The 15,645-nt window shown below is 55.4% G+C and overlaps 1 protein-coding gene across 1 annotated transcript; it reads right to left on the bottom strand.

Annotated features, from left to right (window-relative positions):
• Positions 1 to 8,070: 8,070 nt before the first annotated feature.
• SURF2 (surfeit 2) lies at positions 8,071 to 15,637 on the bottom strand. Its single transcript, XM_075331863.1, has 6 exons — positions 15,531 to 15,637; positions 15,186 to 15,340; positions 14,641 to 14,744; positions 13,597 to 13,770; positions 9,191 to 9,303; positions 8,071 to 8,209 (listed from the first exon to the last, which is right to left on the bottom strand). Exons 1-6 carry the CDS (start codon positions 15,603 to 15,605, stop codon positions 8,138 to 8,140), a joined length of 693 nt encoding a protein of 230 aa, XP_075187978.1. The 5' UTR covers positions 15,606 to 15,637; the 3' UTR covers positions 8,071 to 8,137.
• Between the last annotated feature and the right edge of the window lie 8 nt (positions 15,638 to 15,645).

The following is a 15,645-nucleotide window of genomic DNA, read 5'->3' as shown; positions in this document are numbered from 1 at the left end:
ATTATTTCACAGGATCCTTAAGGCCAAGCAGTTTATGATGGAGCTGGTGGAAAGCAGCATTTCACGAAGCATAAAAACCTACTTCAATGCCATCAAACATTACACAAGATATCTAGGATGCGGTGAACGCGGCGACGGCAGGAGAGACCGTGCATCCAAAGCCTATCTGACACGCATCGACAAACTCCAGAGCAAAATCTCATGGACGCTGACCAAGGCTCAGACTAAACGGTGTGTGCATCGTCTAGGCCTCGGCCCGCTGGCTTCATGTACGGAGGTTGATACCTTTCCATTTATCCCCCCAGACTGCCATGCACTATCTCCACACCAGAAGAGTGGCAGAATATTCTGTCCGTGGCGAGGCACTACATGGTCCAGATCATGGAGAAGCGCATCCTGGAGCCCAGAAATAGACCACCATTCTTTACTTCTTAGAGGCCATAGTTATTCTGAAGTATCTGTCCAGCGAGTGTCTGTGAGTGGTGTCTCCCCATACATTGTGGCCATTGTGGTGTGGTGCGGTGGGGTAGTGTGTGGTGCGGTATGATTAGTGTCTGTCTTCTAGGTGCGAGACTGGTTGGCAAGGACACACTGCATGTACCAGCTGAACAGAAGACACTTCTATTTGGCCTTTGTTGAGGTTGGCCACGACGTTCTTATCTTGCAAGAAGAGGAGGGAGAGGTGAGTGATCCTTCCCCAGACGCCATCTTGTCGGGGCCTCTTTACATATTGGTTTTCTTCTTTCAGTGGTTCCAGTTCTACTTCAGTAAGATCAGAGCCGCCTTTGTGGCCATGAACGGTAAAGATGGAAAATATTTCTTCTTGTCATCCAAAGGAGAAACCATAAAAGTGAGTGCCACCACATTGCATGCGCGAAGTTTGTCTGTGCCGTTTTATGCCCAACTGAAATCTTCTGTTCTCCACAAGATTTGAGCTGCCGCCAGTAACTAGTTCTGTAGCCAAAGCCGCGTCCAAGAAGTAGCACCTCAGCCCGGAGGATCAGCAGCTGACAAAAGTCCACCTGTCCCATGAGAACTAAAGCATGTTAGACGAAAACGAGATGGTGCACGCGACCTTGCTGATCTCAGCCGCCATCTCCTCCAGGTGAGCTGTAGTCAGGCCTCTTCACACGTCTGACGCTGGGGGGGAGGGGGAACGTTCTCAGGATGTGTCCCCCGCTATGTCCTGTGCCAATCGCTCTTCTGATGCATGAAACAAATTCTGCTTGGCCAATAAAAATAGAGCAAAAGTGTTTGTGCTCCTCAAGGTGCTGGAATAATCCCTACATCGGATGCAACAGAGCGGTGCGACCCCCATCATAGAGGGGCGGCGCTTCCCCGTCATAGAGGGGCGGCGCTTCCCCGTCATAGAGGGGCGGCGCTTCCCCGTCATAGAGGGGCGGCGCATCCCCATCATAGAGGGGTGGATAGAGGAAACTAATACATTAGAAAGTCACCCAAACAGGGAGAAATACTATTCACAGGCTAAGAATCAATGGGCAAAACCATAATAGAATAACGAACAGTGAAGCAATGAGTCGCAACGCAGGTAATCACAGGAGCCGTGTTACGAAATGCTGAGTGTAGGCGGTCAGGGGAGCCGTGTAATGACATGCCGAGCGGAGGCGGTCACAGGAGTACATAGAGGACCGTACAGAGCCCAATGTCCTCTACCCAGGAGGAGTGCGGAGAGACGGAAATACACCGCACGTAGAGCACCGTACAGAGCCAAATATCCTCCACCCAGGAGGAGTGCGGAGAGACGGAAATGCACCACATGTAGAGCACCGTACAGAGCCCAATATCCTCCACCCAGGAGGAGTGGGGAGAGATGGAAATACGCTGCATGTTGAGTACCATACAGACCCCAATATCCTCCACCCAGGAGGAGTGCGGAGAGACGGAAATACACCGCACGTAGAGAACCGTACAGAGCCCAATGTCCTCTACCCAGGAGGAGTGGGGAGAGATGGAAATACGCTGCATATAGAGAACCGTACAGAGCCTAATATCCTCCACGCAGGAGGAGTGGGGAGAGATGGAAATACGCTGCATGTAGAGAACCATACAGACCCCAATATCCTCCACCCAGGAGGAGTGCGGAGAGATGGTAATACACCGCACGTAGAGGACCATACAGAGCCCACTGTCCTCCACCCAGGAGGAGTGCGGAGAGATGGAAATACGCTGCATATAGAGGACCATACAGAGCCCACTGTCCTCCACACAGGAGGAGTGGGGAGAGATGGAAATACACCACACATAGAGAACCGTACAGAGCCCAATGTCCTCTACCCAGGAGGAGTGGGGAGAGATGGAAATACGCTGCATGTAGAGAACCGTACAGAGCCCAATGTCCTCCACCCAGGAGGAGTGGGGAGAGATGGAAATACGCTGCATGTAGAGAACCGTACAGAGCCCAATGTCCTCTACCCAGGAGGAGTGGGGAGAGATGGAAATACGCTGCACATAGAGAACTGTAAAAAAACAAAGGACAGGGAGTATAACATGCAATGAATTTTATTAAGATCTTAAAACCGTAATTTTAATAAGTCCTAATGACAAGGAAGATCTAATATATAAAGCTGAGTGAGTGTGTGTGTGTGTGTGTGTGTGTGTGTGTGTGTGTGTGTCCACTAAAGGAATCTGCATCGTCGCATTTACAACCACAAAATTTTGCACAGATGCCCCATGTGACCCAGGGAGCGTCATAGACTATGAAGAAAAAAAACAAGAAAGCCAGCTCATCTCAAAATGGCCTGTATTATAAGAGGTGCACTGCCCTAAAATTCCAAACTGTACTATTTTAAAATTTCAGATTTTAGGCAAAAAAATTGCAATTTCTTGAGCTACCCCGCCACGGCACGGCAAATCTCTGTGGGGCAGTCCTACTCTAAAATATTTTTATATAAAATGTGCCATATGGCCTCACACATGAAAAAGTAGAACTGCTCTTAGCAGCACTTACCTGGTGCTTTTCAATCCCGTACCCCTGACTAAGTCATGGCTGTGGGCGGGACAAGTCCAAGCAAATGCTGCCTGTGGACAGGGCATGATGACTGAATGTGAACAGCTACCAATTGCCAAAATCAAGACAGGTGGAAAAAAAAACCTAATTGGAGGTGCACGGCAAGGTGGGGGTCAGCCACCAATCAATTCAATGAAGAAAAAACAAAAAAGCCAGCTCAACTATGTCCAAATGACAAGAAAAATCTAATGTGCACAGTCGCATTTACAATCACATAATTTTGCATAGACTATGATTAGAGGGGAAAATTTAACCCAACACTTTAGTTATTTGCCAAAAAACCTGCCTCCATTAAAGTCAATGGAGCTGGAAGCCACAGTGCAGCCAGAACTTTAGAGGAATGTTGGCGCGTCACAACGCAGCCAGGGAAAGAGACAGACAGGGACCGACAAAGAGACGGACCAACAGGGAAAGAGACAGGCAAACCGGGAAAGACAGACACGGAAAGAGACAGGGAAAGAGACAGGCAGACAGGAAAAGACAGACAGAGACAGACAGGGAAAGAGAAAGACGGAAGATGACAGACAGGGAAAGAGACAGACAGGGAAAGAGACAGTGACAAAGAGAGAGAGACAAAGACAGTAACTATCCCGGGCAACGCTGGGTACTAAAGCTGAATTCCACTTTCCAATGCATTTAACATTAAGTTAACCTACAAAATGAGTAGAACCAACATAGACGTTTTGGATATCAACATCAAAGATGATACCAACAACTTCATTCAGACAGATGTCTATCGTAAGAGCACATCGGTGATTTACTGTTGCATGCGTCCTCTGCCCATGATCCGTCGTGCATCCACACGGTCCCCACCGGTCAGTGTCTAAGAATGAGGCGAATCTGCTCCACCAATGAGATGTTTGAGGCACAGGCAGTTGACCTTAAGCAGCGTTTCATGGAAAGGGGCTATAGCAACCGGAGCATTAGAAGGGGGTATGCGAGGGCTAGGGACACACCGCATGCCCAACTGCTCAGCTATGGGCCAAGGCATGAAAAACAGAGCCCTGAATTCCGGTTTATTGGGACATACAACTGTGAGTGGGAGGCCATGCTGTTCGTCTCCGCCAGCGGATATTAGTAGAATGGTGACATCGCTCGGTCACTAATGCTATAAGTGGAGGTCTGAGAAGATAAAATATATTATTCATAATTACAAATTTGTGTAAATGTCTAAAGTGAAGAGGAAACGTTCTCCACGTGGATGAGCTACGCCAGGGTAAGGAGTTCCTTACTCACTTCTGTGTATTCCCATACCTGGTGCCAAAGATTCGTAAAGGGCACCCCACACTTAGGACGCGCCGTAATCCGAGCAGGGAAGCTATGGGAAAGCGCTGTGTACATGAGCTTGAAATAAATCTCTCTCCACCTCTCATACAGGATGGATTGATAGGTAGTTTTATCTATAACGTTATTTCATTCCTGGAAATCGAGGCAGGGACGCAGTCCACCATCTTTTTTTTTGACAAAGAAAAATCCAGCAGCTACAGGAGAGGAGGAAGGACGGATGTGCCCTTTCCATAAACGCTCCCTTATATATACCTTCATGGCTGCCGCTCAGGGCTAGATAAGTTATACAGGCGAGCTTTAGGCAATTAGGAATTGGGGACAAGATTGATGGCACAATCATAAAAGCGATCGGGTGGTAAGATCTCTGCCTCTTTTTCCGAAGAAACATCTCTGAAATTCTTCACGTTCTCCGGAAGACTCTTCGGACGAGCAGAGAAAACCTGAACAGAACTGAGACATCTCTTATGACAATCAGAACCTCACCTGACAATATCCCTCTGACACCAATCAATGGCAGGATTATGCATGTGCAGCCATGGGATTCCCAACACTAACCCCGCCGGTAAATATCCATCACATAACAGGAGATGGCCTCGGTATGGAGCGATCACACCTTGAGCGTGAATTCCACCGTTACAAACTGGACCAGATTCTGGAGTAACAGCGTTTTGTCAATGGTGACAATCTGAATGGGTACCTTTAAACTTAGGGGCACTTTGCACACTGCGACATTGCAGGCCGATGCTGCGATGCCGAGTGCGATAGTGCCCGCCCCCGTCGCAGCAGCGATATGTGGTGATAGCTGGCGTAGCGAAAGTTATCGCTACGCCAGCTTCACACACACACTCACCTGCCGTGCGACGTCCCTGTGGCCGGCGACCCGCCTCCTTGTTAAGGGGGCGGGTCGTGCGGCGTACCTGCGACGTCACACGGCAGGCGGCCAATGAGAGCGGAGGGGCGGAGATGAGCAGGATGTAAACATCCTGCCCACCTCCTTCCTTCCGCATATCCTACGGAAGCCGCAGTGAGGCCGGTAGGAGACGTTCCTCGCTCCTGCGACTTCACACACAGCGATGTGTGCTGCCGCAGGAGCGAGGAACAACATCGGACCATTGCGTCAGCGTAATTATGGATTACGCCGACGCTGTACCGATGATACGATTACGACGCTTTTGCGCTCGTTAATCGTATCATCCAGCCTTTACACACTGCGATGTCGCCTGCGATGCCGGAAGTGCGTCATTTTCAATTTGACCCCACCGACATCGCACCTGCGATGTCGCAGTGTGCAAAGTGCCCCTTAGGGGGGCTTTACGCGTTGCGACATCGCTACTGATATATCGTTGGGGTCACGTCATTAGTGACGCACATCCGGCGCCAGTAGCGACATCGCAATGTGTAAAGCCTAGGTGCGACGATGAACGAGTGACAAAAATCGCTGATTTGTGTCACGTCGTTCATTTTCATAATGTCGCTCCTGCTGCAGGTACGATGTTGTTTGTCGTTCCTGCGGCAGCATACATCGCTGTGGGTGTAAACCCGCAGGAGCGACAAACATCTCCTTACCTGCGTCCACCAGCAATGCGGAAGGAAGGAGGTGGGCAGGATGTTATGTCCCGCTCATCTCCACCCCTCCGCTGCTATTGGCCGGCCGTTTTGGTGACGTCGCTGTGACGCCGAACGCACCTCCCCCTTGAAGGAGGGATTGTTCGGCGGTCACAGCGACGTCGCAGAGCAGGTATGTGCGTGTGACGCTGCCCTAGCGATAATGTTCGCTACGGCAGCAAACACCATAAATCCCATGTGCGACGGTGGCGGGTGCTATCACGCTGGACATCGCTAGCCGATGCTAGCGATGTCGCAGCGTGTAAAGCCCGCCTAACTGTCCCTAAACCTATTTCATCACCGGTTCAGAATCAATAAAGTTCATTGTAGACCCACAGTCAATGAAAACGAATGTGGATAAAGATCGAATCTCAAACAACAGTTCCACATTCGCTACTTGAGTAGTTAAGAGGTACCCGGAAGTCTGGATGACCTCCTTGATAATCACCCAGACTTAAGCGTTTCCTGACGGCTTGTCTGCTGGAGGGCACACTACGCAATCCTTCCCAAAATGTCCAGCGTGACCACAGTTGAAGCAAAGTCCGAGCTCACAATGTTGTCTCCTCTCCTTGTCTTTAGGACTGGCTACGCCGACATCCATAGGTTCTGCCTCAGGTAGATGACCAAGGCTGGGAGGACTGAAGGGAACCTCCTGTCGCTCCTCTCGTCTCTCCTGAATCCTGCGGTCCATTTGGATAGCCTGAGTCATGGCCTCCGCCAATGAACCAGGTGGAGAGTGGACAGCCAGAGCATCCTATAAATTATCTGACCCTGTGATACTGACACCTGAGGGCTGCATCGTACCACAGGACCTCAGATGACCATTGTTTGAACTCCGAACTATAATGCTCAGCAGTGCGGCCTCCCTGTGTCAGATTCATGATCCTTGCCTCTGCCGCCTGGACTCTGTCAGGTTCCTCATATATCAACCCCAGAGCATCAAAAAAAGGCGTCAACAGAAGACCGTTCTGGGGCTAACGAAGACAAAGAAAAAACCCATGACTGAGGACCCCCCCTTAAAAGGGACATAATAGTTCCCACCCACTGGGACTCATTCCTGGCCGATCGGTCGTAGCGTAAAAAATAATTTGCAACTGTCCCTGAAGACTCTGAACTGGTCTTTCTGCCCCGAAAACCTATCAGGGAGCCCTACCACGGGTTCTGGGGAGCTCAGTTGTACGTCAGTCTGCAGTGAGGGGTTCTGGGAGGTTCCCAACATACTATAAAACTGCCCCTGCAACGGAGTCTGAGAAGCCGCTAATCTCTGCTGCTCCATGGCTAGATCCTGGACCAACTGAGTCAGGATCGCCACCTGATCAGAGTGTGCACACTGAATCCATGGGTAGAGAAAAAAAAAAAAGTCTGACCAGTCGTCATGTAATGCAGTCACTACTTACAGAGAGTATAGACGGAAGGGTAGTCAGGAAAGCCGGGGTCTGGTAACAGGAGGACATGTATGAGCACAAGGAGTAAACAGAGGCGTAGTCAGGTCACAGGACGAGGGTCAGAATTCCAGGAAGGCACGTAATAGGTTCAGGGAGAAAAGAGAAACAGACGTGGTCAGGTAACGGTCCGAGGTCAATAGGCAGGAGGTCACGACTGGAACAGGGAGCGAGCAGAGAGGAGTCAAATAACAATCTGGGGTCAGAAGACAGGGATCCGAACACAAGCAAAGACAACAGCACAACAGCAGAACCAGAGAATACAACTGGCAAAGTTCTGGGAGAACATGCTCAGTAAGAAGCCTGAGCAATTACCAGTAAGGAGGAACACCTGAGTAATCAGTACCAACATGGACTCCTGCGCTGTCAAACAAGCATCTAGCTCAGTAATTCAGGAAGGCACAGCAGAGCATCTCCAAAGGCAAGATGCTCTGCACAGAGGAATTGTGTAACTGTCAGTAATGTAATTCAGGAAAATGCAGCAGACCATGTTCTAGTCTGCAAAATGCTCTGCAAAGAGGAATCGTGACAACACCAAAGGGAGTCAACGAGGCCAGACGTTACACACCAAAGGAGTCAACGAGGCCAGACGGTTGGGGGAAGGGAGAGATATTATATATCCTTGTATGTATAGTTGTACAGACCTCCTCACAAAGTTCCCAGTGACGCTGTGTGCGGCCATAGACACAATGAGTGGAATTAAGAACCTGCCATCAACAATCAAAAGCTTTATTTCATTATCTGACACACAAAATAAGTAGCAAGTTGCCGGGACCTAGAGCTTTCTACTCGTCTTTGCCTTTTTGTGATGAGACTTGAATTTCTTGCGGGAAGATCCATTTGGTTTCTGCAAATAGAGATCATCTGTTACAATGAAAAAGTCATATGAGGACTGAGCGAGGCCTAACCGTGAACTGTGGGGCCAGAGCATACCGCTAATAGCGAGGCCTAACCATGAGCTGCGGGGCCAGGGCATAGCACTAACAGTGAGGCCTAACCGTGAACTGTGGGGCCAGGGCACAGCGCTAACAGCGAGGCCTAACCGTGAACTGCGGGGCCAGGGCACAGCGCTAACAGCGAGGCCTAACCGTGAACTGCGGGGCCAGGGCATAGCACTAACAGTGAGGCCTAACCGTGAACTGCGGGGCCAGGGCACAGCACTAACAGTGAGGCCTAACCATGAGCGGCGGGGCCAGGGCACAGCACTAACAGTGAGGCCTAACCGTGAACTGCGGGGCCAGGGCACAGCGCTAACAGCGAAGCCTAACCATGAGCGGCGGGGCCAGGGCACAGTGCTAACAGCGACGCCTAACCGTGAGCTGCGGGGCCAGGGCGCAGCGCTAACAGCGAAGCCTAACTAGGCACAGCGCTAACAGCGAAGCCTAACCGTGAGCTGCGGGGCCAGGGCACAGCGCTAACAGCGAAGCCTAACCGTGAGCTGCGGGGCCAGGGCACAGCGCTAACAGCGAAGCCTAACCGTGAGCTGTGGGGCCAGGGCACAGCGCTAACAGCGAAGCCTAACCGTGAGCTGCGGGGCCAGGGCACAGCGCTAACAGCGAGGCCTAACCGTGAATAGCTCAGATTTAAGCTGCGCCTCTTCGGGGAATCCACAACACTTTTCAGGAAAGTGACAAACGCATTCACCATCAAAGAGCAGGTAGTGTCACCCCCATCTAAGCTGTGTGCTGTATTGTGCGTGGACAGAGCTGCAGTACCACACACAGCCAGAGGAGGCGCCGATCCTGAAATCGTCACTCATGTCCAGTATAACCCGTCCTGTACCCGGAGACAGCCCCATCCATTACTCTCATGCACACTCCACACTCACCTGGGGCCTTTTCCTATTATTGCTGCACAAGGTTTCCTCTACTTCCATCTCTTCACTGGCGGACTGCACGCTGCCATTCTCCTCTGCTGGGATTTTCTTTGAAAACATGTGAGCTGTAGGGACCACAAAGTGTTACAGACTGTGGGGAAGAGAGCCCGGAGGAGGAGGAGGCAGAGCTGCGGGGGAGAGAGCCCGGAGGAGGAGGAGGCAGAGCTGCGGGGGAGAGAGCCCGGAGGAGGAGGAGGCAGAGGTGCGGGGGAGAGAGCCCGGAGGAGGAGGAGGCAGAGCTGCGGGGGAGAGAGCCCAGAGGAGGAGGAGGAGGCAGAGCTGCGGGGGAGAGAGCCCAGAGGAGGAGGAGGAGGCAGAGCTGCGGGGGGAGAGAGCCCGGAGGAGGAGGCAGAGCTGCGGGGGAGAGAGCCCAGAGGAGGAGGAGGAGGCAGAGCTGCGGGGGGAGAGAGCCTGGAGGAGGAGGAGGCAGAGCTGCGGGGGGAGAGAGCCCGGAGGAGGAGGAAGCAGAGCTGCGGGGGGAGAGAGCCCGGAGGAGGAGGAGGCAGAGGTGCGGGGGAGAGAGCCCGGAGGAGGAGGAGGCAGAGCTGCGGGGGAGAGAGCCCGGAGGAGGAGGAGGCAGAGCTGCGGGGGAGAGAGCCCGGAGGAGGAGGAGGCAGAGCTGCGGGGGAGAGAGCCCGGAGGAGGAGGAGGCAGAGCTGCGGGGGAGAGAGCCCAGAGGAGGAGGAGGAGGAGGCAGAGCTGCGGGGGAAAGAGAGCCCGGAGGAGTAGGCAGAGCTGCGGGGGAAGAGAATCCAGAGGAGGTGGCAGAGCTGCGGGGGAAAAGAATCCAGAGGAGGAGGAGGTGGCAGAGCTGCGGGGGAAGAGAACCCGGAGGAGGTGGCAGAGCTGCGGGGGAAGAGAAGCCAGAGGAGGAGGAGGTGGCAGAGCTGCGGGGGAAGAGAACCCAGAGGAGGTGGCAGAGCTGCGGGGGAAAGAGAGCCCGGAGGAGGAGGTGGCAGAGCTGCGGGGGAAGCGAGCCCAGAGGAGGAGGTGGCAGAGCTGTGGGGGAGAGAGCCCAGAGGAGGAGGAGGAGGCAGAGCTGCGGGGGGAGAGAGCCCGGAGGAGGAGGAGGCAGAGCTGCGGGGGGAGAGAGCCCAGAGGAGGAGGCAGAGCTGTGGGGGGAGAGAGCCCAGAGGAGGAGGCAGAGCTGCGGGGGAAGAGAGCCCGGAGGAGGAGGTGGCAGAGCTGCGGGGGAGAGAGCCCAGAGGAGGAGGAGGAGGCAGAGCTGCGGGGGAAAGAGAGCCCGGAGGAGTAGGCAGAGCTGCGGGGGAAGAGAACCCAGAGGAGGTGGCAGAGCTGCGGGGGAAAAGAACCCAGAGGAGGAGGTGGCAGAGCTGCGGGGGAAGAGAACCCAGAGGAGGAGGAGGAGGTGGCAGAGCTGCAGGGGAAGAGAACCCAGAGGAGGAGGAGGTGGCAGAGCTGCGGGGGAAGAGAACCCAGAGGAGGAGGAGGTGGCAGAGCTGCGGGGGAAGAGAACCCAGAGGAGGTGGCAGAGCTGCGGGGGAAAGAGAGCCCGGAGGAGGAGGTGGCAGAGCTGCGGGGGAAGCGAGCCCAGAGGAGGAGGTGGCAGAGCTGCGGGGGAGAGAGCCCAGAGGAGGAGGAGGAGGCAGAGCTGCAGGGGAAAGAGAGCCCAGAGGAGGAGGCAGAGCTGCGGGGGAAGAGAGCCCGGAGGAGGAGGTGGCAGAGCTGCGAGGGAAGAGAGCCCAGAGGAGGAGGTGGCAGAACTGTGGGGGAGAGAGCCCGGAGGAGGCAGAGCTGCGGGGGAAGCGAGCCCGGAGGAGGAGGTGGCAGAACTGCGGCGGGAGAGACCAGCACCTCAAAATAAAGCAACTGTGAACAGGTGCAAGCTGCTATAACTGCATACGAAAGAATACAGCAGACAGGTGTTATATTACATTATAATGACTGATGATGTCACTGTATAGTGGTGCGTAAGGTCGGAATTGTGGAGCCCCTAGGTGAAGTCTCACGGCAGGATACTGCAGTGGGATAACCAGTGCGGGGCCCCTGGATGAGACCTCACGGCAGAGTTCTGCCACCGCTGCAGGAGGGGGGGGGGGCAGGCAGTCGAGATTGGGGCTGTACCAGGAGTAAGAGTACCTAGCTAGCGCTTAGCAGGGTTCCTCCACAGCCAGGGTGTCTGGAGGCCAGGTGAGCCTGCCTGACCCGGCGACTTGGTCAGGAACGGAGGTGATGCAGGCATGACCCATGGTAACAGCGGCCAAGGCCACTGTCACATGCAGTGGGAGTGCAGGAGCACAAGGAGCCTCACGGAGATCCAACCGCTGCCCCCCCTTCCGACAAGTGGCGGCCGAGTCACACCGAGGCCAGGACTCAGGTCTCGGGGAACCGACAGAAGACACTGCAGTCTCGTTGATTCTGGCCACGTCTTGTCAGGGGTTTCAGGCAGCGTTGGAAGCTAACCACAGCCTGAGAGCTCTAAAGTAGCACAGCCTCCCTGACTCAGTCCACGAGCGGGTGGTCTGAGACCAAGGACGGCTGTACTGGGTCATGGTCCAGCAGGGTCCACCGGAGGTGTGGCCCAGGGACCGGCAGTCAGTGGTACCCACGGCTGGTCCGGATGGTGGAAAAGTCACTGCCGATGCAAATGATGGGGAAGTTGTACCCACTGGTTGTCAGGGTGGTGGGAAAGCAGTTCCCACCACTTGTCAAGGACATGGGGAAGGACTTCCTACAGCTGGTCAGCATGATGGAAAAGTTGCATCCACCTGTCTGGATGATGGGAAGGGTGTACTCACGAGGTGTCAGAGTGATGGGAAAGTGGTTCCCATTACCAGTCCAGAGGGGAAAGTTGGACTCCCAGTCTGTGAGGGGGGATGGGACAGCAGTGGCCATCACCTGTCAGAATGGTAAGGACATATTTCCCACAGCCTGCAAAGTTGAGGGACAGGTGTTGCCCACAGCTTGTCAGGATGATAGGAAAGTGTTGTCCCCAGCCAGTCAGGCTCGTGGGAAGGTGTCGTTATTCCCCGGGGAGATGGCCTACAGAGCCGCTCGCTGTCCCCTGAAGGATGTCCCCTGCAGGCAACGCACTGCCTTCTGGGCCGTCATCCTCCAGAGGAATAACGGAACCCGGTGTTGACCCAGAACAGGGCTCAGAGGGTCCATGAGAAGGTGGGGCCTTGATGCCGATTCTGGTTTCCTCTTGCCAGGGGTTCGGACTGCTCCACCAGTAGGTGCCAGTCTTGAGGTGCTGAGTGACCCCATGGAGGCGACAGTCTCCGATCTGTAAGGACGAGGCTCCTGTGGGATCCATTTTCCCCCCCTGCAGGCTTCAGGGTAGTTGAAGTCCCCCTGATTCGCTACTCATAGATTTGCTTTATGGACATTTTCTTGTGTGTCCTTCATATCTGGAGTTTTATAACAAACCCCATCAGCAGTTTACTCTTCTTTCTCCCTCCCTTTATCTACACCCATAGCGTGGTCATCCATGGTCCCTACATGGTCATCCATGGTCCCTACATGGTCATCCATGGTCCCTACATGGTCATCCATGGTCCCTACATGGTCATCCATGGTCCCTACATGGTCATCCATGGTCCCTACATGGTCATCCATGGTCCCTACATGGTCATCCATGGTCTCTACATGGTCATCCATGGTCTCTACATGGTCATCCATGGTCTCTACATGGTCATCCATGGTCTCTACATGGTCATCGGCCACAGATATGATGGGTTTTAGGGATGAAGCCACCCCATCTGTACAGTTATTACCCACCATGGCTCCCGTCCTGCCGCGCCCAATATCAGGAGTCATGACCACGTGACTAATTCCAGCCCCTCCATCTTGTTGGTGAGGTGATGGCACTAGAGTACCTCTAGAATTAGGAGATACAAATACTTCTACAATGAAGGGACATCGCACGCAGACTGCCCACCTCTGAGAGCCCACCAGCCACAACAAGGCGACAGCTCTGTGACAGGACCGAATATTTATCAGCTGCAAATGTGATTAAAACCACCTGAGGCTGATGGCAGGAGACAAATATGGAGGCCGTCACCCCCTCCAATAGAAGACCACCAATATCTGATAGCCATGGTTGGGTGCCACCAGAGAGCGGTCGCCTTGTCGCGGCTGGGGAGCTCTCACCAAGCTGTGGCGACATCCCTTCATATAGATGTAGATCCCATATGGCCGTATATTACACACTGCATGTTTGCCGACATCTTCACGCACACAGAGGCGGATGTATAGTGCTGCCTGTCTGGGACAAGGTGAAGAAGACAAACATGGCCACGGCCGGCATTTCCCCAGCAGCAGCGCATCAGCCACGGCCCAAAACGACATCCCCCTCCCTAAACTGTGTGTACATGGGTGGTGCGGCCCCTGCGTACCTGGGTACAGGTCACTCATGCTGTCCCCGGAGTCGCTGTGCTCGGACTGGCCGTCCTTCGGCGCCCACACGTCTCCTTCACCCTGTGCTCGTTCATCCTCCAGGGGGCGCTGCTTCTTTTTTCTTTGTAAACAAGCAGGAACAAACTCCACCCCGCGCTTCTGACAATCCTCATCTTAATGGAGAAGAGAAGGGTCACACACACAGCACTGTACGAGCAAACCAAACTATGGCCGCCCCGCAACACCCGGGGTGCAAATATGTACAGCTGTCAATCACTGTGGGATTTCCTGCAAATCTCCCGGGACTCGGAGGCGGCAAAATAACCCAACACCCTCGCCTCGGGGGCCGGAACAGTGAGAAACCTCCGGCCTGGGGGGACGGAGCTAGAACGGCGAGAAGCCTCCAGCCTGGGGGGACGGAGCCTCCAGCCTGGGGGGACGGAGCCAGAACGGCGAGAAGCCTCCAGCCTGGGGGGACGGAGCCAGAACGGCGAGAAGCCTCCAGCCTGGGGGGACGGAACCAGAGAGGCGAGAAGCCTCCAGCCTGGGGGGAAACGGGGTCTGGGAGGCGAGAAGCCTCCAGCCTAAGGGAGACGGGGCCTGGGAGGCGAGAAGCCTCCAGCCTGGGGGGACGTAACCAGAGAGGCGATAAGCCTCCAGCCTGGGAGGGGATGGGGTCTGGGAGGCGAGAAGCCTCCAGCCTGGGGGGTGGGGGGGGGGTCTGGGAGGCGAGAAGCCTCCAGCCTGGGAGGGGATGGGGTCTGGGAGGCGAGAAGCCTCCAGCCTGGGAGGGGATGGGGTCTGGGAGGCGAGAAGCCTCCAGCCTGGGAGGGGATGGGGTCTGGGAGGCGAGAAGCCTCCAGCCTGGGAGGGGATGGGGTCTGGGAGGCGAGAAGCCTCCAGCCTGGGAGGGGATGGGGTCTGGGAGACGAGAAGCCTCCAGCCTGGGGGGACGGGGCCGGAACAGTGAGAAGCCTCCAGCCTGGGAGGGGATGGGGTCTGGGAGGCGAGAAGCCCGGGCCGGCGCAGGCCATGCTACTTACACCGCTGCAGGGCTCGGGTGAAGCGCTTCCCCTGTACGTGCCGTTCTACGTGTTCCGGGGCCTTGTTGATGTGACGAAGGGTTAATTTACAGAACAGCTGATGTCTGCGGAAAAATGGCACAGTGAGTAGGAGTCATTAGGAAGCGTCAGCCCCCCGGCCTCCCCCACTAATCCCCCCCGGCCTCCCCCCACTCACACCCCCCCCCGGCCTCCCCCACTCATCCCCCCCCCTTGCTCATCCCCCCAGCCTCAATCCCCCACTCATCCCCCCCCTCCTCACCCCCCCCTTGCTCATCCCCCCCAGCCTCCACCCCCCCTTGCTCATCCCCCCGGCCCCCCCACTCTTCCCCCCCAGCCTCCCCCACTCACCCCCCCCCCACTTGCTCATCCCCCCAGCCTCAATCCCCCTTGCTCATCCCCCCCGGCCTCCCCCACTCATACCCTTCCCCCCGGCCTCCCCTACTGATCCCCCACTGCTCATCCCCCCCTCCTCTCCCCCCCAGCCTCCACCCCCCCTTGCTCATCCCCCGGCCCCCCCCACTCACTCCTGCTTGGTGCTGGGCACGATATGGGGATGAAATCTGCTGTAGTCGTATATACCGGGGCGCCTCGTCAGCCGCTGATACTTCTTCCCCTCCGTAAAGCTCCGCAGCTCGGGGAGACGGCACGGCAGCTCATGGCCCGTCACCGTGAACCGCACCTAACAGAGAGGGCGCAAAATGTCACCCCAAAAATCAGAGCAAGGGCAACGGGGGCATGAGGGAGAGGCAGCTCCGAGGGGGGAGGGTGTAAATCGCCGGCTCCAGAGGGAGGGGACGGGGGGTAAATCGCCGGCCCTGGGGGGTGTGGGGGTCCTGGCCATTTCTCCCGCCCTCCCTGCGGCCTCGCACCTTGTTCCCGGGGATCAGCTCCAGGGCCGGGTGTTTTTCCAGCAGACCTCGCACATCGTCCGACAGATCCTCCATGCTGTCACCACGTGACGCCTCTGCTTCGTACAGCCAATCA

The sequence above is a fragment of the Anomaloglossus baeobatrachus genome (assembly GCF_048569485.1).
Source record: "Anomaloglossus baeobatrachus isolate aAnoBae1 chromosome 9 unlocalized genomic scaffold, aAnoBae1.hap1 SUPER_9_unloc_1, whole genome shotgun sequence".
Lineage (NCBI taxonomy): Eukaryota > Metazoa > Chordata > Amphibia > Anura > Aromobatidae > Anomaloglossus > Anomaloglossus baeobatrachus.
This window is presented reverse-complemented; position numbering and strand designations above follow the sequence as displayed.